The sequence below is a fragment of the Diadema antillarum genome, unplaced genomic scaffold (genome assembly GCF_040938485.1).
Source record: "Diadema antillarum isolate AM-2024a unplaced genomic scaffold, OU_Dant_1.0 seq00000460_RagTag, whole genome shotgun sequence".
Classification (NCBI taxonomy): domain Eukaryota; kingdom Metazoa; phylum Echinodermata; class Echinoidea; order Diadematoida; family Diadematidae; genus Diadema; species Diadema antillarum.
In genome coordinates, this window is record NW_027271431.1 from 833222 (window position 1) to 857654 (window position 24433).

The following is a 24433-nucleotide window of genomic DNA, read 5'->3' on the forward strand; positions in this document are numbered from 1 at the left end:
ATAAATGATAATATCTATGAGTCAGAATGATTATAATAACAATAATAGTAAAAAATGATGATGATAATAATAATAATAATGAGAAGAAGAATGAAAAAAAAAGATAATTACACAAATAAAAATAATGATAACGTGGGGGCGCTGTTGCATGGTGGTAAGACTCCCGACTCCCAATCGGAGGTCCCGAGTTCGATTCCCACCCAGTGCTTACGTCCTTCGACAAAATGTTTTTTACCCACAATGTCCCTCTCGACCCAGGTGTATTAATGAGTATACCTGGCAACGCTAGGGAAGTAATAATGGGAGGGCCCTCTAGTAGAGCAGTGGCAACACTAAAGAGGCTACCCTGGGTAAATAAGACCTTATTACTATTATTATTATTATTATTATTATTATTATTATTATTATCATTATCATTATTGTTATTGATATTATTATTATCATAACAGCAACAACAACAATGATAATGACAATAGATCCATGGATTCTTTACAACAGTCTTTGTCTTTCATGATGTCAGCGATCTGCAAGTATAGTCGATGAGGATAATTGGGTCAAAATGCAACCTTACTTGATAAATTCATTCTTAGTCATCACCTATTTCACGTTTAAAGGGGCATTCCAGACGACTTTCATAATTTACATACATGTAGTACATAAATCGACAGCTCCATGTATAGATTCGTGGAATTTATTGTGGTCCTTGAGCAAGGAAACCAATAAACTGAAAATCTGAACTGAACAGTGTTGATGACATCAGAGCCTCACATATTTCAGAAATGTATCAGTGTAATTCCATTACAATACTATTTGCTCAATAAGTTCACCTGTGAAGAATCTATGCATGCCTTCTTCTTTTGTTCTGCTTCCTTGAGCCTCAACTCATGCATTTTTATGGTGAGGCTGCCATGTCATCATCCTTGTTCATTGCAATTTGTTATGAATTTTGAAAACATTGTCATTCCTCATCCCCATCATTATAAATTCTGAAACTCTGTATTCATTTTAACTAATTTATAGTTGTTCAAATGTAAAAGTCTGAAAATCATCCCGAGGTCCACTTTAATACACAGAAATTATTTATTCTTTTTGTTCGATAGATGACTGTTAATGAGTATAATATTGATTGTTCTAACACTGTCTAATGCAGCACCTATACTACAGAACTCTACACAGAGTTCTGTGGAACCTACTCACATTTCCATGAAGAAAGGGGATGCGCCCTCTATGCTCCGTGCAAGAGAAGCCGCTATCGTGCTGCTCAACCTGAGCTTTTTCAGAATACGTGTAACAGATCCAGATCCAGATCCAGATCCCTCTTTTATTCAATAGCCTATCGAATGTGACCCTTGTGAAAAACATACTCCCCAGTACCTATAGTATACTATTGTAGATCTGTTCGGTTTGGGTGCTGTTTTTATATCAATGTCCATTTCAGCCATTTCGTGTTCTGAGGTCCTTGGTAGGTATGCCCAAAGATAGTTGATTTTAATATGCGATGACATAATTAGCAATGCACCTTACTCGTTGCATTAACCCATTGAATCGTCTTTCATCAATCTTGGAGCCCCCCCCCCCCCCCCTCCCCCAGTTGTGGCCGACATAAGTCACAGTGTTTTAAAATCGAATAGGTCTACAACATCGTGGAAGTCCACGTGACGCCACTTCTTTACATGTTTCACGATGTAGTGGAATATTAACTTTCCTACACTGTCTGTCTTAGTATCGAATATGCCTTTCAAAATACACGCAGTTATCTCTTACCGGATATAAAAGTTCCCCCAAAGACTTTCTCCGTGGACCACAAGGCTCTTGTAGTCATTGGATTCCACACTTCAGCTCATTTTCAACAAAGACATTGGCAATGTTTTTAAAGTATAATTAACCCCCCCCCCCCTCCTGAGAATAGGTTGTTTCGAAATGTAAGCACAGATGTCGAAACTTGCAGACAGAAAGAAAAAAACACACACACACACACACACTCAAACATTACAAACAACAAACCACCAGCAACGACAGAAAATGTCAGGATTGCCAAGTCCTTTGGCAAGCTCAAAAAAGAAGGTAAAATGATAATAATACTTAATATGATTGTTGATTTGAACCCTTTGTTAGAATCCGTCGCGTAATCGGTTCTTTTCTTAATGCGGATTCTGTATTGGCCTGAATACAGCTTGAATACTAAAGCTTCATGAAGAAAATGATTATCTTGTAAAAAGGAAGAAAGTACAGAAAAAAATGGTAAAAAAGAAAGGAAATACAACATGAACATAATATAGCATCGTCATTCTCAGCCCAATAATAATAATAATAATAAAAAATGGGAAGAATCGGTATTAGAGGTAAAGTCCAAACCCCACTGTCGTCAACTGATCAATTTTCATCTGGAATTGGCACTAAACTTTTGATCATTATTTCAAAGGTAGATATTTCGTTTTGGGATCAAAAGGTTAACATCAATTTTAGATGGAATCCAATACATGAGTTTCGAGCTCACTTCATTATAGCTTTTTTCACTTTTTCATTCGGCTTATTAATTATGATTTTTTTCCTATTGACTGAAATGAATATCATCAAAGTTTCAAAACACAGAGAGTATTTACCTTTTATTTTTGTATTTTTAGTTGTATTCATTTTTTTTTTTAATTAGGGGAATGAATAGTGTCTATACAAGTACATTTCTGTAGGAGCATTCGCTTGCCGTCACCTCTGATGCATTGTGTACGAGGTGTGTTGCGCAATGACGAGCTGTGTGCTCTACATTGATAGAATTCACCGTAGATGGCGTAGAACAGGAAAAGTGGAAACGGCGATGAAAAATATGGCAGCGACTCTGCTGTGAAGGGAGTGTTCTGGCAATTTATCAGAAACGTTTAGTCGACAAAATGGAGCCTAAAGGTAATGCAGAAGCGTCGGATGAGAATTCTAGACAACCGAGACATGTAAGGCAAGGGAGTGGGTCAAATATCGATGGCGGAATTCAAGCCCCAATTAACGACCAGAATCAGAGATCCCGAAATGCGGGTCAGGGTGGAACAGCGAACAGACGAGTTGCTCCTCCGGGAAGCTTAGGGGCAGAGGTCCAGCCGCCTACCGCTACCGACACACTTAAAAATCAAATGGCAAAGGTGAGTTGGTGATTAGATGTAGCTACATAGAGCCTAGTACAATACTACAAAGATGTCTATAGAAGGAAAATTATTTCCTTAACTTTCAAGAAACAATAGAAATGATCAACATGTTGTAGACATGCAGAATTTAAACTAAACTGACATCTTATTGAAAGAGCACCGGCCATACTCACATTTTCTTGTATGATAATTGATAGTGAGACACTTTTGCATACACTGAATGACACCCCCTCACGACACACAGCTCAAGTTCATCCCAGTATAGCTTCATGTACAAGCTGCTTCAAGGGATTACTGCAACAAGGTATCAAGGGAAAGTGTGTGTGTTGCACATTTATATGGCCGCGGGGCCGTAGATCTACGTCTGAAGCTAGGGAGGCCGGTGAGCTCACATCCTTGATATCACCTCCCTGAGCTCACCTCCCTAGCTGACTGAGCTTACCTCCCTGAGCTTACCTCCCTGAGCTCACCTCCCTGCTGTAGCCGAGCTAGAAGTTGCCTAGTAATAGCAAAGCTAAAACTATTCTTGTTTCTATAGACCCAAAAATCTGTCTGTCTGAAGGAGTTTTGTAACATTTCATGATTTTTACGATGGATTACATGAAGCCAGACGTAGTCTCTGCGGAACATATCCCTGATGTCTTGATAATAGATACAGACTGATTATCTTTCGGTCTAATTTTAATTTTCGTAAAGCACATTAGAGGTCCAACGTCTAGATTCTATACTAATAACTATTTGTTAGACCAAAAGATCGGTTTGAAGATTTATTTGTCACTGGGGATATGTTTTGTGGAGACAACATCTTGTTTCATGTCTGGTGAACCGTCAAAGTCAAAAACTGTTATGATATTCCTCTGCACAGGCAGATTTTTCTGTCTAAGCTCATTTTAGAGCCCTACATTTGACGTATTGAAGTTATTGCGTTTGTTTTTTTTTCCCCAAGTCCTCACTGTGCTCTACAAGAGGAGCACGCACCAGTCACCTGAAGGCAGTTTTCTGCGAGCAGAAAATGGCAGGCAGTTTCTTCTGCTACAGGTACTCGACTTTGTCACCCCGGAACTCCAAGACAATTTAATAAAGTCACTAGAAAGGAGCATGATGGCCAAAAGATAAAGGGCACACCTTTGATAACAAGGGCACAGGGGCACAACCCCCCCCCCCCCCCAAAAAAAAAAAAAAGGGCAAGTGAATTTATAGCCTTTATGATGTTTTTCGGGGGGGGGGGGGGGGGGCATCACGGCCATGACCATCGATGGCCGTCTATTAATTTGAGCCCTGATGATGCTTCTGACTTTGAAAGATGGTATATAAATAATGAATAGAATGTTGATAGAGGATGGACATTTTCAGCTTAATCTGATAATCTCTTCACTTTTGTTGCTATGGTGTTTGACATCCTTACTTTTTTTTGTGTCCAATTCATTGCGCAGTTAGCATGGCTTAGAAGATTAAGCACTTGAATAGACCGTATGCTTCAAAGCCTCTTTCCCATTAAACACTTTGTACCCTTTTTTCCAGTATTTTGATAGTTAAAGAGAGTCCACTTCAATTGAGTTATGGGGAGTACATCATTTTAAAGCTTAGAGTCCAGTCTTTCAGAATCTGCCCTTAACTAAAAGACTATGGTGACTTTTTGTTGACCAGTTTTTGTTGCTGGGTCACATGATATTCACTGAGTTTGCATGGGATCAAGCTTAGAAAGGAAAAAAATAAGAAGAACAAAGAAATTAACTCTCTGGCTAGGAGGAAAAACATTTAAGGTAACAGTATAGATTTTTTTATTCTATTCTTTAAAGGAACAGAAACAGCTGGTTAATTGATATTTTATACAGTTTGTTTCATGAGTAGCTTGAAGATTTTTTTCCTTTTTCCCCTCAAACACTGCATAAAGTTTCCAGCACATGCCTGAAAAACTGTACATAGTAAAATTGTGAGATTTACTGTACATAAACACATGAAATGTTCATGATCATTGCATTTATTTTCGTGCATTGTGAGCTAGTTTTGTCTCTAGCACAAATTCTATAACCCACGGAAATATTTTTACAATTTTCTCTGCACATTTTGAATGGGTTGACAATCGTGCAGCATTTATTTAAGAACAGGGTTTTGTGAACATGTTTTTCAGCCGCTCAGCGAGGAAAAAATTAGCACACATACACTGTAAAACATTATAAGGACATTAAGAGCACTAGAAGATTTTACTCACTTGAGAAGATTGACTTTGATTTAAGATTAGTCAAATAAAATCAGGTGCTGATGAAGGTGCTTTAAGACACTTTTTTAGAAGTGTCATTGAGTATCTATGTAGGTTACATTTGATATCATTACAATCAGGTCATATTTGTTGTGAATTGGAAAGACCTAAATTTATCAAATTTCATTTTTTTTTTTTTGTTGAAGAGGTTTAGTTTCCGTGTAAGGAGAACCATTGAATTTGAAGTTCTCCAGACTCTACGCTTGGTAATGGTCGTCCCACTTCTGTCTTTTCCGCTTTCACATTTCAAAGTGTCATGTGTGATCACTGAATTCATTTTCCTGACCTGGCAATGAGAAATGCAAATAAACTGTTCCATTAAAAAAAAAAATATTTTTGAATATCAACATATTTTGAAATATTTGTTCAATTTTTCAAGCATCTGCTGATTAATACACTTTACTTTTCTTTTTTTTTTTGCTACCATCAGTTATTTCTTCTTCAGGAACTTTTTTTTTTTGGGGGGGGGGGCATGTTCCATTGACCATCAAGTTTACAATTTTAAAAATTGTATGTTTCTCTTATGGCAGTCAAGTAAAGAAAAGATTGGAAAGTTGTAACTTTTGCCAAAATTAAAGTCACTGCTTCTTCTCAGATCAAATGTATACAGGCTGGGCAAGGTTTAGATAGGCCCGTAATGGCCTTGAAGTTACTTCAGTGCATGTGAATAGTAGTTAAATAAACTATTTTCAGTGGATTACTCAGTAAAAGTTGTCTCTGATTATGTTCACCAACTCTGAAATTAAATTAGATTGCTCCTGATTGAGGGAAAATAAAGACAGCCGATATGTGCATTCGATTAGGGGAACTCCTCTATTAGTGCAGGAGCTGAGTAGCACTGTGCACCTTGATATGGTGTGTCGCTGGTACCTCCAGTGAGATGAGGAGAATGAATTCAGAATTTAGGGTGGGGGAGGGGAATTGGAAGAGTTTTCGTACCATCTCCCCTGTTCAGACGCAGGCAAGTTTATACCAAAACTCGATAAAAAAAATAATGTATTTATAAAAAAAATCATCTTATAGCCGACAGACTGTTCAGACTCTAATCTCGATCATTCTGGAAAACGTCGTATAGATGTGAAGTTTCCCAGTGCGCATGCTGTTATGGTGCTGAGTGACAGCTATGGGGTCACCTTTCGTGCACGCGTTCAGATGTATCGTATAGCTACCGTTCTATTATAATTTTTTTTTGCGTCTGAACACCCTGAAAGAGTCTGAGGACTAGGAGGAGTGCTGACACAGCCATGGAAAAATGTTCATTGAGAAAGAAAGTAAAATAATAAGCTTTTGCTTTCATCAGCAATGTTGAGTAGAAGCAGGGGGCAAAAACGCTCTGTATTAGAGAAGTTTGAGGATGTGCTGCAAAACGTTTCTGGAACACGGAAGGGACCTTGACTGTGATTATGGAAAGAGATATGGCATGGCATTGGCACAGTGCAAACTAAACTTTCTACAGGGGAGCAGGAAGTGAGAGTGAAGTGGTCCAAGAATAGTTTAGAGTATATTAGCCAGTATGTTGATGTGGGTGTTGAAAGATTTATTGTTTGTTCTGCCTTAACCCATTGAGGACGGACTGATTTTGCTACAAAATGCATTTCCCATAGACACTTGCCCGAGTATACTCGTGACTCGTCCTCAACGGGTTAAAGGTGAAGGTAAAGAATGGATTGCAGGAACAGTTGTGATGAGTTTGAAATATTTCAAGCTTTACTTTCCACTGGAAAACCTCACCTCTTCCTCAGCCCCCCCCCCCCCCCCCCCCCCAAAAAAAAAGAAGAAGTTTGGTGATGAATGCAGTTAATGAACTTCAAAACAAGACAGCAGCAACAAACCAAACAATTGAAAACAAAAGCCATCATCAGCCTTTACACCAAACATTATTATTTTCTGGAAACAATTTTCATGTTTTGATTGTTCTGACCTTGACCTACCAGTGTGCCGACAAGCAGCCAGAGAGCTCGGCAGTGATTTGGGGGCTGTTCGTAGGAGACGAGGAGTAATTACAAGCGCACTGACTTTGTAGGGATCTATATAAACGACAGTGATGTGAGGCGTCTGTTGCTAATCCCCTAGCCCAATCATGCCTTCCCAGTGCTTGTCTGTTCTTTTGCGGTCTAATCATTATAGAGTCCTCTCTCTCTCTCTCTCTCTCTTTCTCTTCTAGACCCCTTTACTCTTGTTTGTATCAGTGTTTTTCTTGTTGTTTTGTATCACGTAGAGAGATGACTGAAAGAATTTTTGGAAAGTGATTCATGGCTTCATGGGCTCCTCTATCTCTCTCTGCCCCCTCCCCCCTCCCCCTTGGTTGCAAACATTCACATTCTGTTACCCTCTTGCTTTGGTGGGGTGCTGCCTTCTCTATATCATGTGAGTCTTAGTACAGGGTGCATCAACTTTTCATCCGTGGGCTGCATTCACCCTTCTGCAAGTCATTTTGCACTGCTGGCTGTTTGCGATAGTTTGTTTAGAATACGCGTAGATGTCACTGGGAATATACATCGTTCTTTTCTGAGGTAGAACTTGCCCCAAGCATTGTGTTATGAATATGATGGTCCATGGATCTGCGACCAGGAGCAAGTCTCTAAGCACTGGGTATGAACGGCCCGAGAGAGTTCGGCGTTACAGTCTAGTGAGTTTATTATTGCTGTTATCTACTTTTAGATATGGAGAGAGCTGATCCTGTATCATTTTTGTGGTTTTATCTTAATGTTTTGGTGGAAAGGGAGCAGTAAAGTTGTTCACAAGACTTGCCGGTATTTTTAGTGTGTATCTCCAGTTTAAACCTGTACCCTATCAACGTGAATAGTTTGTTTGTTCCCCCTCCCCCACCGTAGCTTGACGTCCTGTAATTGATCTCCATGAATGTTTTTATAAACCCCTTACATTTACAGTACCCTGCAGAGGACAATTCATAAGTTATGGAACATTTGCTTTATGTTACAGCTAGGCTAATTCAACTAACAAGCACGCAATAGATTTGTGCAGCCTTGATAACATTTCAAGTTTTATTGTTAAGCAGTTAAATTTGTTTACGGTACTAGAATGAAACCAGAGTACTTAGTTAGTGTGTAATATCCAGGGTTTTTTGTGCTTGTGTGTGAGTTTGTGCAGCTTATATTTTTGCATATATAACACTTATTCTATGAGTTTACACATTTTAGCAAAGTGACAAAAAATATTGCATCCTGTGATACAAATGGGTTACATTATCCAAGATGGGAAATCACTAACTTCTTTTCAAAGGGATACTGGTAGTACCTGTACTGCTTTCTCATGCGATTCCCTCAATGTGATTTTCTACCTCTCTACCACTCGCAAAATTCATTGTCGTACAGTACAAGTTCCAATTTTATGAAACGTTATGCTTGCATGGGTATGATGTACGCAGTTGTCAGTGGGGATCTAAAAGTTTGATGGAATGAATCGCATCAGGGTACATTCTGAGTTTAGAAGCATAATCTCAAGTTTACTCTTTGTGTGATTCAGAGCAAGGGTGTTCAATGAAAAAAAAGTTGAAAATAGGGCTTTGGGAAAATATTCTATTCTTTGTAAAACATATAATACATTTTTGTTACCCAGGACATGTCATGAGCAAAGTTGTACAGATAATGATAAACTTTATTTTGATATTAATTGTATGACAAATCAATGATATTTTTTTTTCTCTAGTCAAATGACCAGTAGAGCTACATACTGTACATTATTTTAGAACCGTGACTTTTGTACGCAAAGCAGTGACCAAAACTTAGAATTTACTTGCAAATCCTGTAGGGATCACTGCTCGACGGTCAATCATTACATAAGATGCAAACTACATGTGGGCAGGAATAGAATCGCGAGAACTGCTTTCATTTTATGGTGGCATTTTAAATAGTGAGTTATCGATTGTTTTGGGCAGGTTTGTGCATTTGAGCAGAGGGCCAGAATATCCAAACTTGGCCGACTGTCGACTGAGTCGGGCACATTTAAAGAGTTGAGAGTTTCCATCAAAGACTGAAAATTGAATCCACCACAGACACTTTCCTCATTGTGGCACATGATACAGTGTCATCCAGGGCTGCCACCCTCTTTGTAGACATGACGGATATCAATTCTCATCAACCAACAATTAACTTCCTTGTACTCAGAACACCTGTAGAGGACAATTTTTATATCAAGGTATCACAGCAGCTTATGCAAGTACCCACACAAGCAGTATCATTGGTAAATGGTTTCAGAAACTATAGTCAGTCTGCATGGACGTGCCTACCAATCAATTGCCTCTCAGAAGTCCAACTCATGTGGTTTATACATGGTAAATACTTTGCAAACATGATTTCAAGAAGCATGAAGCTTGCGAGACAATTTTATAAAGTGGTTAAAGGACAAGTGTTTATACATGTGGAGTGAGTGAATGCAACAATATTAGTAGAACACATCAGTGAAAGTTTGGGGAAAATCGGACAATACGTTCAAAAGTTACCAATTTTCAAAGTATCTGCGCAATCACTGCTGGATGAGAAGACTACTACAGTGTATGATGTATGCGTACGACGATATATAGAGAATAACAAGAGAATTTCACAAAACTTCACTTTTTGAATAAAGTGCACATTTCTTCGACTTGTTACTGACATATATGTTACAGGTAATATTATTCCTCCTGCCTTCTGAAAAAGAGAGGTCGAGTGTTCTTTTGTCATGCAAGAAAAGTGAAAATATGTTTAATTTTCTTTATTCTTTCTTTATATCATTGTACACATGTGACATCACGAGCTATAGTAGTCTTCTCATCTAGCCTTGAGTGAGCAAAAACTTCAAAATTTCATAAATTTTTAATGGATTGTCTGATTTTCCTCAAACTCTCACTGATGTGTTCTACTAATATTACTGCATTCACTCACCCACATGTCTATGAAGGTGAACTTGTAAATTCATGATCAAGAACCACCTTTGGCAGAATGAATGAGTGATTTTCAATTTTTTTTCCCCCAATGGAAAACTTAAAAGGTTTCTCAAATTGGAGATGATGATGATTATTGTATACAAGTTTTACATTGTGTTAGGGTTAGGGTTAGGGTAAGGTGAGAATATTGCACTGTAACAGGTAAGGATTGAGATACAGTATGTACGTGTATAGAGAATAACAAATGGCAAGATGGAGAAGAGCGGGCAAGGAAGTGAAAATGTGGAAGTGGGTAAATAATTTCAATGCCCAAAAGCGTGAGAACTTAAAGTAAAGAACGTGGTATCGACACACCATCAAGCGGAAATACATATACATATGTGACCGTGCACCTCAAAACGAACATAAAGTCGCACACACTGATTTTGCGTGAGGACTAAAAATGACTGAAATGGGTCAACCTAGCCGAACTTGACTTTTTCATATTTTCTGAAAGAGCGGGTCTTCTTTTACATTATGCTAAAATTTGGTATCATAAAACGGGCAGGAAAGTGTGTTTTTTTAGCAGTTTATCTCGAACATTTTTGGTAGAATAGTGTGATTAGGTGTGTCTTTAGAATCCCTTTTTCATTTCTGAAAAACCTTGTCCACACTCTTCACTTTCAACTCTAATAACTTTTGAAAGGATAGTGCTACTGCTTTGAAAGTTGGCATTAATTATGGACAGAATGTGTTAATGAGGCATGCTTAATTTCAGTTTGATCTGATAATCCCTTCATTGTTGTTACTCTGGTGGTTTACTTCCTGTTTTTTTGTCCCATTCATCGCACAGCCAGCACGGTTTGGTAAAGATTAAGCGCTTGAATAGACATTGTACTTCAGAGCCTCTTTTCTCAGTTCACACTTTTCCTGAGTTTGTGCTTTCTTTCCAATATTTAGATAGGTTAGGAGAGTCCATTTGATTTGAGTTATACATCATTTTAAAGCTTAAAGTCTGCTCTTTCAGAATATGGTCTTTACTAAAAATTCATGTCTGGCGACTTTTTGTTTGTTTTGAGGTGCAGGGTCACATATAAGTTATCATACCAATTCCGTAAATCATTAGAAAAAAGGAGGATAGATAAGGAAATAAATTTAAATAGTGGAAAAAAGGAGACGGAATTTTGCTTTAAAATTGGGGAAACCTAAAAATTATTACCAGTTGACATACAGATTTCAATACCATTCAAAACGTAAGAAAAATAGATAAATAAACAAAAGATAAGGGAAAGCAATGTTATTCCCACAGTTAATGAAAGGCATCATCGATTCCAAATTTGCGATGCCCAGACGCGTGGTCTCGAAGTAATGCATTAATGAAAGTGAAGACATTAGTGTGTCCTGTAATAGAATGCAAAGGAGTATCAAACTGCCATTTTGTATCGCAGACTTGATGTGGTTACAAGTACCTGGATTTAACTTATTATACCCCCGCCAAACGAAGTTTGAAGGGGGTATATAGGAATCAGCGGACGGTCGGTCGGGCAGGCGGTCGGTCGGGCGGTCGGTCCGTTGCAAATCTTGCGTCGCGAACTACTTCCTCAGTTTTCAACCGATTCCCATAAAACTTGGCACAGATGTGTGCCTTGGGTTGTAGATGTGCAAGACATATTTTTTGACAGTACCCAAAAGTACGTTGCCATGGTAACGGCATATTATGGGCAAAAATGGGTACAAATCTTGCGTCGCGAACTCCTCCCACAGTTTTTGATCAATTTTTATGAAATTAGGTACAGATGTTCATCTGAATATCTTAATGTGCAAGACACATATTTCCGCAGTGGCAAAAAGTGCGTTGCCATGGTAACGGCATGTTATTGGTAAAATATAGGGCAAAATGCTTCATGGCAAAACTGCTTCATCCGTATTCTTCCAATTCTCATGGAATTCATATTGAATGTTTGTCTTAGGATATAGGTCAGCATGACACATTTCTTGACAGTGACAAAAAGTATGTTGCCATGGTAACAGCTCACATATTATGAGCCAAAATGATGGAAAATTTTGTGTTGCAAACTACTTCCTCAGTTTTTGCCCAATTTCCATGAAACTTGGTACAGATGTGTGCCTTTGGTTGTAGATGTGCAAGACGCATTTTTTGACAGTACCCGAAAGTACGTTGCCATGGTAACGGCATATTGATGGCAGAAGATCAAGGAAAGATCTTGCGGATTGAACTACTTCCTCTGTATTCGACTGAAGCTCATGAAATGTGGCACACACATTGGTCTTGGTGGGAAGATGTGCAAGACATATTTTTTGGACGTGTCGGAAGCTGCGTTGCCATGGTAACGGCATATTAATGGCGGAAGATCAAGGAAAGATCTTGTGGATTAAACTACTTCCTCAGTTTTTGACAAAAGCTTATGAAATGTGGCACACACAATAGTCTTGGTGGGAAGATGTGCAAGACATATTTTTCGGATGTGTCGGAAGCTGCATTGCCATGGTAACGGCATTTAAATGGCAGAAGATCAAGGAAAGATCATTCCTTGGGTAAGACTGTCGTCACGGGGCAGGGGTATTAATCACCTTAAGTGATATTTCTAGTTAAGTATGGTTTCCTGGCCATGATCAAAATAGCTGAATAAATGTGCAAGAGACTGGTTTACTTGTCACCATGTAAATGTCTCCCAACCAGCATGAATTTTGCTTCCCCAAGAAAAGGCATTTTTACTCTTCAAGAAAATTGCCAAATATTCAAGACAGCAAAAATAACCAACTAGGATTTATGATGAGAAAGCACATGCTAGCATTAAGCTTGCTGTTGATAATCTTTTTAATTATTTTCAAAACTATGTGTTAATGTACACACACAAATACATGCATAGACACACCAGTACCGGTATTCTGAGGAGCGGGGGTGTTTTCAGTGCAATCTCTTCTGTGTACGCTGTATCATAACAATATATAATATGTTGCACTTGCATGCACTCATACACTCATTCTCTGTAATCTAACAGCAAGAAGGACAGACGGACGAACAGACGTTTCAGTTCTGTACGGCACCCTCGATGACGGAAGATCTCTAATCATAGATTTCCTCAAGTAGACCGGATACCTTGGGGAATGGTTGTTGACGTTCCCCCCAGGATTTCCTGCCTTGGAATATCTTCCCCCACCCCCTCCCCCAACCCCTTCCCAGCTGCTGCAGCCTCCCACTGCCTCCCATGAACACTGCCAAGCTCTGGTTTCCCCTTAAACAGCTGACCGTCAAAACCATTCCCCTGCCTCCCTTCACCTCTCCTGAGGAGAAACACAAAAACAAAAACAAGACGTGTGTATGATTCATAAATGTATCACATCAACTGATGACCTTACAGAGTAAATGCGACTTTCCAAGCAAGACCCCATAACAAGGACACAAACAGACTAGTAAAACAAACAAACACAGGACAAAGAGAGGAAAAGCAATTTTGAAAACAAATATATCCAAGCGCGTTTTGTTTTCTTTGACTTAAACTTTCTCACAGCTTGCATACAATATTTTCAGACAGATTTGGGTATGAGTTCCATACAATGTACTCGCATTCAACTGTACTATATGTAGCTCATAGTTTATAAGTGTGTAATATTTTACAATATCTGTAACATGAGATAAGTGTCCATAGGTAGCTTCACAATTGTATGACCTTCCTTTTCTCTCTTCTTTTCTCCCACCATATTTCATTCCAGGTTGTCCGGGAAGATACCAAACTTTCCCAGCCCGAGGAAATCCCGCTTTTGCTTGGAGAGAGAATCGAAGGCATAGGTGTGTCATTAATTCACCCATACTTACTCAATTTTACAGCAGACAAGAAATGACAAAAAGTCTGTGATTGTTTACAAAACATTTTGCATTCTACAAGGATAGGTTGTATTAACCTATCAGGTTATGGGGATTATTGCTGCAGTGGTCTTGCCATCATTAAACTGACAAATAAATGCCACTTACTGTATATAGCATAGAACTCTCCCCGTGGGACCAAATAACATTTGATAATCCAGATTTGGAAGTCTCAGGAGATGCATTAACTGAGAATGACTTTCACAGAAACCAGGATATCCATGATTGTTCACCAAATATTTTTGCAATTTTCTAGGTACACTGTAGTCACCAGAGTAATAGAGCTTTCCTGTTTTGAAAACTTAAAGTGATGGGTTTCCATAAGAACAAAGTGGTAACTTTATGTCTGCTATCAGTACCAATTTTCCCTTTGTATATCATTGATCAAAATCTTTCCATGATCATTCAATCTGTCAGGCCAGATTGTCAGAATTATTACCAATCAATCATAAGCCGCATTACTTGTAGCAAGATACTTTTTGCAGACAAAGATGAGTAGGCATGCATTGCCCATTACTGACGAGCAAATTTTCCCTCCATCTGCCCATATCAATCAGTTTAAGAATTGCCACACAAGGTGACCATGATGTCAAAGTATACTCAAACCCAGTAGCGCAGTAGTGTAGCAATTTGACTGCCTCAAGTGAAGGCCATCGTGATTAACACAAGGATTAAACTGATTATATAAAGCAATCCTTGTTCGCTGATAGTAGATCTGCAAATGTTCATGCCCATTGTAGAGCGAAGCTTTGTGGCGGATTAGCCGATTGATGAACAAAGCACGCTCGGTGCCTTACAAAGCTTGTGTGACTGCTGCCATATTTTTATCAAGACATGAAGCTGTGCATATATGTGACCCTGCACCTCAAAACAAACCAAAAGTCGCCAGACATGAATTTTTAGTTAAGACCATATTCTAAAAGAACAGACTTTAAGCTTTAAAATGATGTATAACTCAAATCAAATGGACTCTCCTAACCTATCTAAATATTGGAAAGAAAGCACAAACTCAGGAAAAGTGTGAACTGAGAAAAGAGGCTCTGAAGTACAGTGTCTATTCAAGCGCTTAATCTTTACCAAACCGTGCTGGCTGTGCGATGAATGGGCCAAAAAGAGGAAGTAAACCACCAGAGTAACAACAATGAAGGGGTTATCAGATTAAACTGAAATCAAAAATGCTTCATTAACACATTCTGTCCATAATGAATGCCAACTTTTAAAGCAGTAGCACTATCCTTTCAAAAGTTATTAGAGTTGAAAGTGAAGAGTGTGGACAAGTTTTTTCAGAAATGAAAAAGGGATTCTAAAGACACACCTTATCACACTATTCTACCAAAAATGTTCGAGATAAACTGCTAAAAAAACACTGTCTTGCCCGTTTTATGATACCAAATTTTAGCATGATGTAAAAGAAGACCCGCTCTTTCAGAAAATAGGAAAAAGTCAAGTTCGGCTAGGTTGACCCATTTCACTTATTTTCAGTCCTCACGCAAAATCAGTGTGTGCGACTTTATGTTCGTTTTGAGGTGCACCGTCACATATTATCATGATAACAGGACTAGCCTTGAAATTGCAGTGTGGACCCCCCCCCCCCCCACACACACACACAAATTAAAGCCCATGTGAATACCATCAGGTAATGAAGTTGATCACAAGTTGATCCTCCTATGTAATATCTTTTCTCTTTGCCAAGCCAAAGATGAGGACAAGAAAAAAAAAAAGATACTTGCACAAATTTGAGATTCTGTTAATTTCTTTCTCACAAATTTGTCACCGTTGTCCTTTTTTTTCACCCCTTCAGCCAAAGATGTGACGTACCTGTGTCCCTTCACTGGCCCAATGAGGGGTACACTGACCATCACCAATTACAAGCTGTACTTCAAGGGGGTAGACAGGGTAAGTCTGTGAATGGTGCAGTGACTGTGGTAATGAGTAAGTAAGGTGTGATTCTGCTTAGTATTACTGGTGAAGAAAATTGCTGACTTCTGTTTTACTCGGACAGAGGTTTTTCCTGTGTTTCTCCACATAAAATCAACAGCACTGTGCCACATACTCCATGTGTTTCTCAAACACATTTCACAAAGTGGAACTAATGAGTCAATTACACAAGTAGTTGCATTCCCAGACAAGATTCTCAGTTTTTACCTCCGCCAAGGAAGGAGGAGGTTAAGTATTCAATCATCGGCATTGGTTTGTATGTTTGCAAAATAACACAAAAAGTTGGGTACGGATTAAAATGAAACTTGGATGAAATGTTGATATTGACACAAGGAACACCTCATTCAATTTTGGTAGTGATCCAGGAATTTTTAATGGATTTTTGAAGGATTTTTCATATTTTGGCATATAAGGTCAACGAACTTGGAGTTCAAGCTGCGTGTACTGAAGGTTTAGATACGCGCACTAAAGCGCGCACTCTGCTCGGGCAAGGCGCCGAGCAATGACGTAAACAAAAGGCTTTTATTTGGGGGAAATTGCATGCGTGTAAGGGTGGAAAAAATATCTTTGGGTGGAAGTGAGTGCCTGGCTTAGTGGAGGTCTGTGCTGTCTGAGTGCTTTTCTTGTTATTCAAAGTGGATGATTCTCCATGCTAATTTCCTGTATGAGGAAGGATAGCTTTTGTAACCCATGGAATGGGAAAGATTGCGCAGGTACAATGTATGACACAGTCCATTACATCCTGATGGTAGACTCATCATGTTTTTATGTGTCATTTCAATTGACACACTCCAAACTGAAACCTTTCATTTATGAGTTCATAGCCATTAGTAGCCTGGTAATATATGATTAGAGGGATTAAAGGGAGAAATTAGTATGGCTTGCCACTCTGTACGAGTGGGATATAGACTGGGGATTGCGTCTAACATCTGTGACTCGCTACAACAAAAGGATCCGAAAGTCGGGGAGGACAATTTTCTGAAAATTGCATGACATTATTCCCTTACTCTTCTACTTTAATTTCATACATATCACAACTCATAAAAGTACTCGGTTGCTGAGATATCGATGATTTTATTAGCGCATGTCAAATGGTTGAGGATATCAGAATTTCAAGAAAAAGGCCTTCAAAGTTATCCTTCCGACACTATCATGATCAAGGGGAGGCGAGACAGTTTTCACCGCTTGACAATAGAAGGTATGCTCCTAGCAACATCTCCACGATGTTCATTCAAGCTTAGCGCCAGCGGTCTACACAAGACCAATCAGTAATCAGGATGCCACGCACTGACCAATAAGATTACTCCCTCGTTGCTAGGGGCGTAGTCTAGCTGCGGCGCTAAGTCCAAATCTTCGGACACGTTTCTGTAACGTTGAAAGTCCGAAAATCATGGCCCAGAAAAATGCTGATTTCTTGGCTTTCCTTTGATCATTTAGCTTCGATATTTCGGCAGATGATAGACAAAACATTAGAGTACAGAATTATGCCAAAAACAGAAATCAGATTGTTTTGACCAATTTTGATCATGTGACTTCGAACTTGATTTTCTCGGCTCAGCCGTCAGCAACTTTAGGATCCTTTTGTTGTAGCGGGTCACATATCTTCTAACCCAGTCCATGTCTAGATTAGACCTGGTCTAGGCTCAGGCCTGCTAGATGCTGAATCCAGACCAAGCCAGTGTGAATGCATTCAGACATCCGGGGGGAGACATTACACAATGTGGCTAAACAGGAGGATCAAATTGTCTTTGGCTATTTGATAAACTCGTATTAAAGGGATGGTATAGTTTTGGTTGCGACCTAACTTTGCGTCTTTAACATTTTTGGGGGTTGAGATAATGAGAAACCTCGGAATATGAAATATGAAAGAGCATGTAATTCCAAGAGGGATTCAACGTTTATTTGGTGAAAATTGATTATGAAATGGCTGAGATGCCCAAAACAGAGCAATCCTAAAAAGGTGGGACCCACCTTTAGGATCGCTTTGTTTTACTTTGTTTTTTGATGTCTCAGCCATTGCCATTCCAAAACTGATTTTCATCAAATAAACTTTGAATCCCTCTTGGAATGGTATGCTCTGTACTATTTCGTAAGTGCTTTCTTGGTATCTCACAAAAACTTAAAAGCCCAATCCTCATCTCCACCAATGTTATACCATTCTTTTAACTCTTTTTGTGCCATGTTCGCGTGCCCGACTCGGTTGACGATGTGGCAAGTTCACATATTTTGCTCAAACGCACAAACCCACCCAAACGGATCGATGAATAGCCAAATGCTGCAGTGCAATGAAAGCTTCACTCACGATTCCATGCCTTTCCCGTGTAGCTTGCATGATGTGGTGATTGAATGATCAAGGGATGTTCCCTAATGGATTTGCAAGTAAATTTCTATAAAGTTTCCATTACTGTTTTGTGTGCAAAAGCCATGCCTGGACAATATAGTAGTTGCTGGTCGTTTGAATGAAATATAATCATAGATTTGTCATAAAATTTACAACATAGCTAAGTTTGGCATTATTTTTCTCTACATGCAAATTAGCTAATTGCATGTCCAGCATCACTGAAAGCTATAAAAAGTTACATTGCTCTGAAAAACAGAATGTTTTCCCAAAGCATGACTACCTTGCAGTCTCAGAATAATATGGCACACAATGGGTTTACACCATGGCACAGAGTTGATGAAGTCATATCTTCTTATGAATAAATTCATTATGTCACATTCGTAGTTGAGAAAATATTACATTATTTTTTCATCACATGTTTGTTTGTCTTTCCCCCCCCCCCCCCCCAATCATTTTAGGAACCCCCATTCATCTTGGATGTACCTCTTGGAACGGTGTACAGGGTTGAGAAAGTGGGAGGGGCTACAAGTAGGGGAGAAAACTCCTATGGCTTGGAGATATTCTGCAAGGTAAGTTTACAGGGATCACACAGTGGTAGTTGTAGTATTATCCTCTAAATACTGATGTTTTTCATGAATGCTCTATCTGGTAATTTGAACCATTATCATTTTAGTCTAGCCTTGGAAACGACAGTATTCAAGGTTCTTGTGAATAGTGTGTAACAAACTTTTTGTTTTGTTCTGGGTATTTGCTTGCTTTTTATGTAGACAAATTTAAATCCATGTTAAAAACTTATTTGTTTTTTGAGTAGTTTTATGACTTATGTCTTACCATCTCTGAAACTGTACCTTCTTCTTCTTTCTTTCTTTCTTCTTCCTTTTCTATTTTTTTCCATAGCGCTTAGAGACATTTCATGTGATAATGCGTTATATAAATGTTGTGAATTATTATTATTATTTGTTAATGGCTGTCATCAATCATAGAGAGCACAAAGACAACAAAAAATAATAATCTGAATAAATCAAACAAACCCTTGATGATCCACACATTTCTTGCTCATCAAATTTACAGTAGATATGAAAACTATTTGCCAGTCCACATTTCTTTAATTTGTCTCTGCCATCCTTTTATAAACTATCAGCAAAGATTGTACTTAAAGCAATAATTGGGACTCTTGAAAGGCAGTGTCTATTCATTTGTTTTTCGAAATTATTCGTCGAAACAGCTGGAACTGCTGAAGCCCTGACACAGTGTTGCTTATTGATTTATTACTTGTAGAATACATGTACCTTCTATCAAGAAAGGAACTGGCATTTAAAATATCATTATTCTGTTTAGAAAAGGTCACAAATTTAGAACTTACATTATGGTGGGTCATCCAATTCTTAGATTGCCTAAAACCATCATCCCATTTGGACAGCGCATCAACTTTGATTAGATTTGCTTGTGTACATACCTTCAGGGGGAAGTGTGACTGTCAGCTGATTTGTTTATTTTAAATCATTTGCTTGTCTTGTCTTTTGTTGTTATTTTTGTGGGAAAAGGGATTTTTTAGGAGATATGAAGAATTAACATTCTTTAGGCCTGTATTATCAAACATGCAAGACACTTGACAGGCAGGATTGAGTGCACTTTGAGACTGCTACAGCCTACATTTTTTTTTAAATGACATAGAAACAGCTGAAATATTATCTCTTTGTTCCCCAAATTGCCCCTTCCTCTCACTGCCAGCATATTGAGCAATGATGTGTCATGAACCATTTTTCAGTGTTACATGAAACCTCAAAGCAATACAGAAAAACACAGTGGCAGTCCTTCCGTCTACAACTGTAATTGTTTGGTTTGTGTAAACACTGTAATGCTCAGTTGGCTTATTTCCCAGTGGTTAGAATGCGGTCAACTTTCTTGTGAACTACTTGTCAGATTTATGATGTTACTGTGTGAACCCACTCCCACTCCTCCTTGTCCTTTATGCCTCCCTCTTCTTTCAGAGAAGTGAATTGTCAAATTTTAGGAACCGTTCCAAGCCATGAGTAGTACCTGTTGATAAAAGGATGTGTAACCTATTGAAAATGAACTATTATATAGTTTTGTTCAGTGTTCATACACATGCGAACATAGTGTGATATGATGGTGTTAATAATATGACTTATTCCCCTCAGCACACAAAACTTCAATATAGGAAATATACTCCCAGCAGTCAAGTGGTTAATGTGTATTTGCAATGATTTTTCTTTTGATTTCTTTTCTTCCTTTTCCTTTAATGCTGTATTACATAGGACATGAGAAACTTGAGATTTGCCCACAAACAGGAAAACCACTCCAGGAGACTGGTTTATGAGAAAGTGCAACAATACGCCTTTCCTGCCTCCAATAAATTGGTAAGTAGCGAGATATAGATCAACATCAAAGGATATTCCTGAATTCTTAATGGTCCTACCTTGTAAGGGAGGCATTGTTCCACTTGTTCTTCCATGCATCCCGGATCTTGTGAACATTAAGCCTATATGTGCTCAAGCACAGAGCCCAAATTTCCAAGCTTGTATCTATCCTAACTTTATTACCAAGCCTGTGGTGATGTAGCAATTTTCTTTTGATGTCTTCCATAGAAGTATGCAACCAGGTATCAATGTAATGAATCAGCTAAACTTGATGCTACAAATAATAATAGTGTTATTGTTAAGTTGGTAGCATATTATCCTTTAAAAAATGAGAAAGTTTACAGTGTTAAAGATATTCAAATTTGTGATGTAGGGCAATTTGTGGCAGTTGCAGTGTCAAAGATAGGTGAGCAAAAGCTACCACAGATCTGTGAATTGAACAGTGACAATATGCTGTATGTTTTGTTTGTTTTCTTCCTATACACTACAAACTACTCAATAAATCTTAGCTATCCACATTGCCTTATTCCTATGTGCAGCCCTTCTTTGCCTTTGAGTACAAGGAGTACTACCATGAAGATGGCTGGGCCGTGTATGACCCTGTTGCAGAGTACAAGAGACAGGTATGGATGCTGGTTCCAGAAATCCTCTGAAGGGATCCAACACCCCAACAATAACATCATTTTGCTCTAAATTTGTTTGGACAATGTTAGACGTTTCTGAATACAACTTTGCCACCTGTGAGAAGATGTAATAGTACAAGAAAAAGAGATATTAATCACCCATCTAACGGAACTAAATGGGCCAAGATAGTTGCAGAAGTGTCCTTTTCTTGTGTGTTACATGGGAAAGCACACAAAAAAAAGGTGCTTAAGTTCTCTAATTACGGAATCCTCTCATGGATCATAAAGTTAGATTTTGAGTTGTCTGACAGTACCTAAATGCAAAAGATTGAAGAAAATGTCACATTTGCAAACACAAATTAAATTGTGATATTGATGCTTGACTAGAATGTCATCATTTTCATCATTATTGGTTGTTATCATTGTCAAAATGGTTAGCAGCAAAGTTATTACTATTAACTACCACTACTACTACTACTACTACTACTACTACTACTACTACTACTACTACTACTACTACTACTACTGCTACTACTACTACTACTGCTACTACTACTACTACTTCTACTACTACTACTACTACTTCATTTATTATCAGGGTTAGTACAGTGTAGTAGTTGTTGTAATTGTAGTATTGTTATTGATCTATTGAGTATTATCACACGCAAAAGGAAAGAATATGTATGAATTGATAAGCAATGATATAATGCAAAATGCTACCAATTTCTGATCTGCACCCCATTAGTATTATTTCTTCGTCGGAGGGGGAGGGGGGCACTCAAGATGGTCCCCCGGCGATAAAATTATACCTTTCACCCTCATTGAGGGCAATGCCCTCTTCTCACTTGGACTTTTCCACCTGTTATGAAGCTGAGATGTTGCCCAGTTGTGTGATGTAGTTTAAATTGAGAAAGTGAGATGGCCATGATCTAGATTCTCAAGTGGTTATCATCACTCACTGTTTACACATCGTTTGTTGCACGAAAGCAATTGACAGCAATTGTCTCTTTCATATAAAGCAGAAACTTGGCTCCACAGAGTCTGAGCAGTCTATGATGTTACATGATGTAATTAACCCATTGAGGACGGTTTGATATTGCCCCAACATGTATTTCCCATAGATGCTTGCCTGAGTATACTCAGGACTCATCCTCAACGGGTTAAGGAGGAATGAGAGAGACACCTCCCTGATGTAATTGTGAAACTGAAAGGACCATGAGAAGATTGCTTGGTGTATATACCAGCAATGAAGAGAATCCTGCTTTAGGCAGGTCTGGGAACTTTCATATGTGATTGAAAGTAGCCAAAGAACAATCTTCGATTTGTTAGTTGGACTTGATATACTTTGAAGGGACATACAGCTTCGTCTACAATAGGTGGTTTGATCCAACAGACCTGAAGTGATGATGATTGTTTCTGTAGATGTGACATATGTCATGGTGTGCGTAGAAGTTCTTTCTCAAATTTATGGCTGAGCTGGTGTAGTGTAAAAATGAAAATGTGCAAATATTTTTGGGAGGTATTAGAATATTTGCAGAAATACTTTCTTCTTTGAAATTATGGTAAAGTGAAGTGCACTGAAATCGGCCCAGGGTGAGAGATAACTTGGCCAAAGGTTTCCATGTGTACAATGATACAATTAAGTTGACGAGTTCCATTAATGTCCTTCTGATGTCATTAATGTCATGCTCCTGCAATTTTTTGTAAGCCTTCTCAGCTGTCTTTGTGATTATCCATTGCTCAATGCCAGTAATCAGGCGGCCAGCTGTTGAAGGGTAACTCCCTCTGATGTACCTCTCCTTTGGAGCACAAGTGCCAAGAATGGAATGAATCATGTAATATACTGCAAGGAAATGGAGCATATACTGACCGGGTATTGAACCCTCATGCTTATGATTATGAGTCAAGTGTAGCACCACAGGACTCCTTCACTTTGACTATCAGCTGACAGTCATGGGGAAGAGAATCCCCAAGTCCCAAGACATGAGCATGACTGAAGAGCCTGGACAGTGATAAAATTTGATCCTTGTTCTTAACCGGTTCAGGAGGAGTCCTGAGTATACTCTGGCTGGTGTCTATGGGAAATGTGTGTCGTAGCAAAATCAAACCATCCTCAACGGGTTAAAGTTGAAATCAGCACAAAAAAAGCGAACCCATTGAAACAGAAAAGTGAAAGCTTTTTTTCATTCTAATGTTTAACAATAAATCAATTTCTTCTCTCCCCCCCCCCCCCCCTTGCAGGGTCTGCCCACTGAGAGCTGGAGAATTTCCAGAATTAATGAGAATTTCTCATTCTGTGACACCTATCCTGCTGTGGTAAGTATTTTAAATGAATGCTTGCAGACTTGATATTTGCAAAGAGGTATGATTTCAGACAAGTGTCTGAGCAGGAAGTGGAGTTGTGCTTTTGTATGGAAAAAATGTAAGCCTCCACCATGAACTGTCGCCTAATGCATAATGTCTTTTGCATTGTCTATCTGTCCGTAATCAATTTTGTGAACGTAACTTGAGAACCGTTTGAGGCATCCAAATGAAACTTGGCATATGTATCTCTGACTGACTAGTGTGCTATTGAGTGGATGAAACTTGGTATATACGTATATACCTGCATTACTGTACAGTGGTTATGTCAGGGAAAATTTTGGGCCATGGGGTCAAAGGTCAAGTGCGAATGATAAACTTTCATGTGTTTTCCGTATTTCGTAAATGACTCAATTATTAAATGGAAAATGGTGTATAATTACCAGATAATGATTATTTGCTAGTCTTCTGAAACCGTTATCTCACATCAGCAAGATGTACTGTAGACCTATGGGGAGAATGGTGCAATATTGCAGAGGCACAGGGCCTACCAGTCGTGATAGCAACATTTCTCATTTATTTTTAGCTGCCTGAGCATGAAAAATACACCCTTCTCATATGAGAAGATGTACACGTGTCTATCTTGTCTGTGATAAGCATCTCCTTCGACAGAACTTTGCCAATCGAGAAAGACTTCACAGTGAACAT

The 24433-nt window shown here is 38.7% G+C and overlaps 1 protein-coding gene across 1 annotated transcript in view; it reads left to right on the plus strand.

Annotated features, from left to right (window-relative positions):
• The first annotated feature begins 2813 nt into the window (after positions 1-2813).
• The window catches only part of LOC139733061 (phosphatidylinositol-3,5-bisphosphate 3-phosphatase MTMR2-like), a 31637-nt gene continuing 10017 nt past the window's right edge, over positions 2814-24433 (plus strand). Inside the window, exons 1-7 of the mRNA XM_071643903.1 lie at positions 2814-3128; positions 13991-14066; positions 15943-16037; positions 18879-18989; positions 20700-20801; positions 21341-21424; positions 23666-23740. Of these exons, the coding sequence (XP_071500004.1) occupies positions 2886-3128; positions 13991-14066; positions 15943-16037; positions 18879-18989; positions 20700-20801; positions 21341-21424; positions 23666-23740 (786 nt within the window). The 5' untranslated portion in view covers positions 2814-2885. The remainder of the gene's footprint in view (positions 3129-13990; positions 14067-15942; positions 16038-18878; positions 18990-20699; positions 20802-21340; positions 21425-23665; positions 23741-24433) is intronic.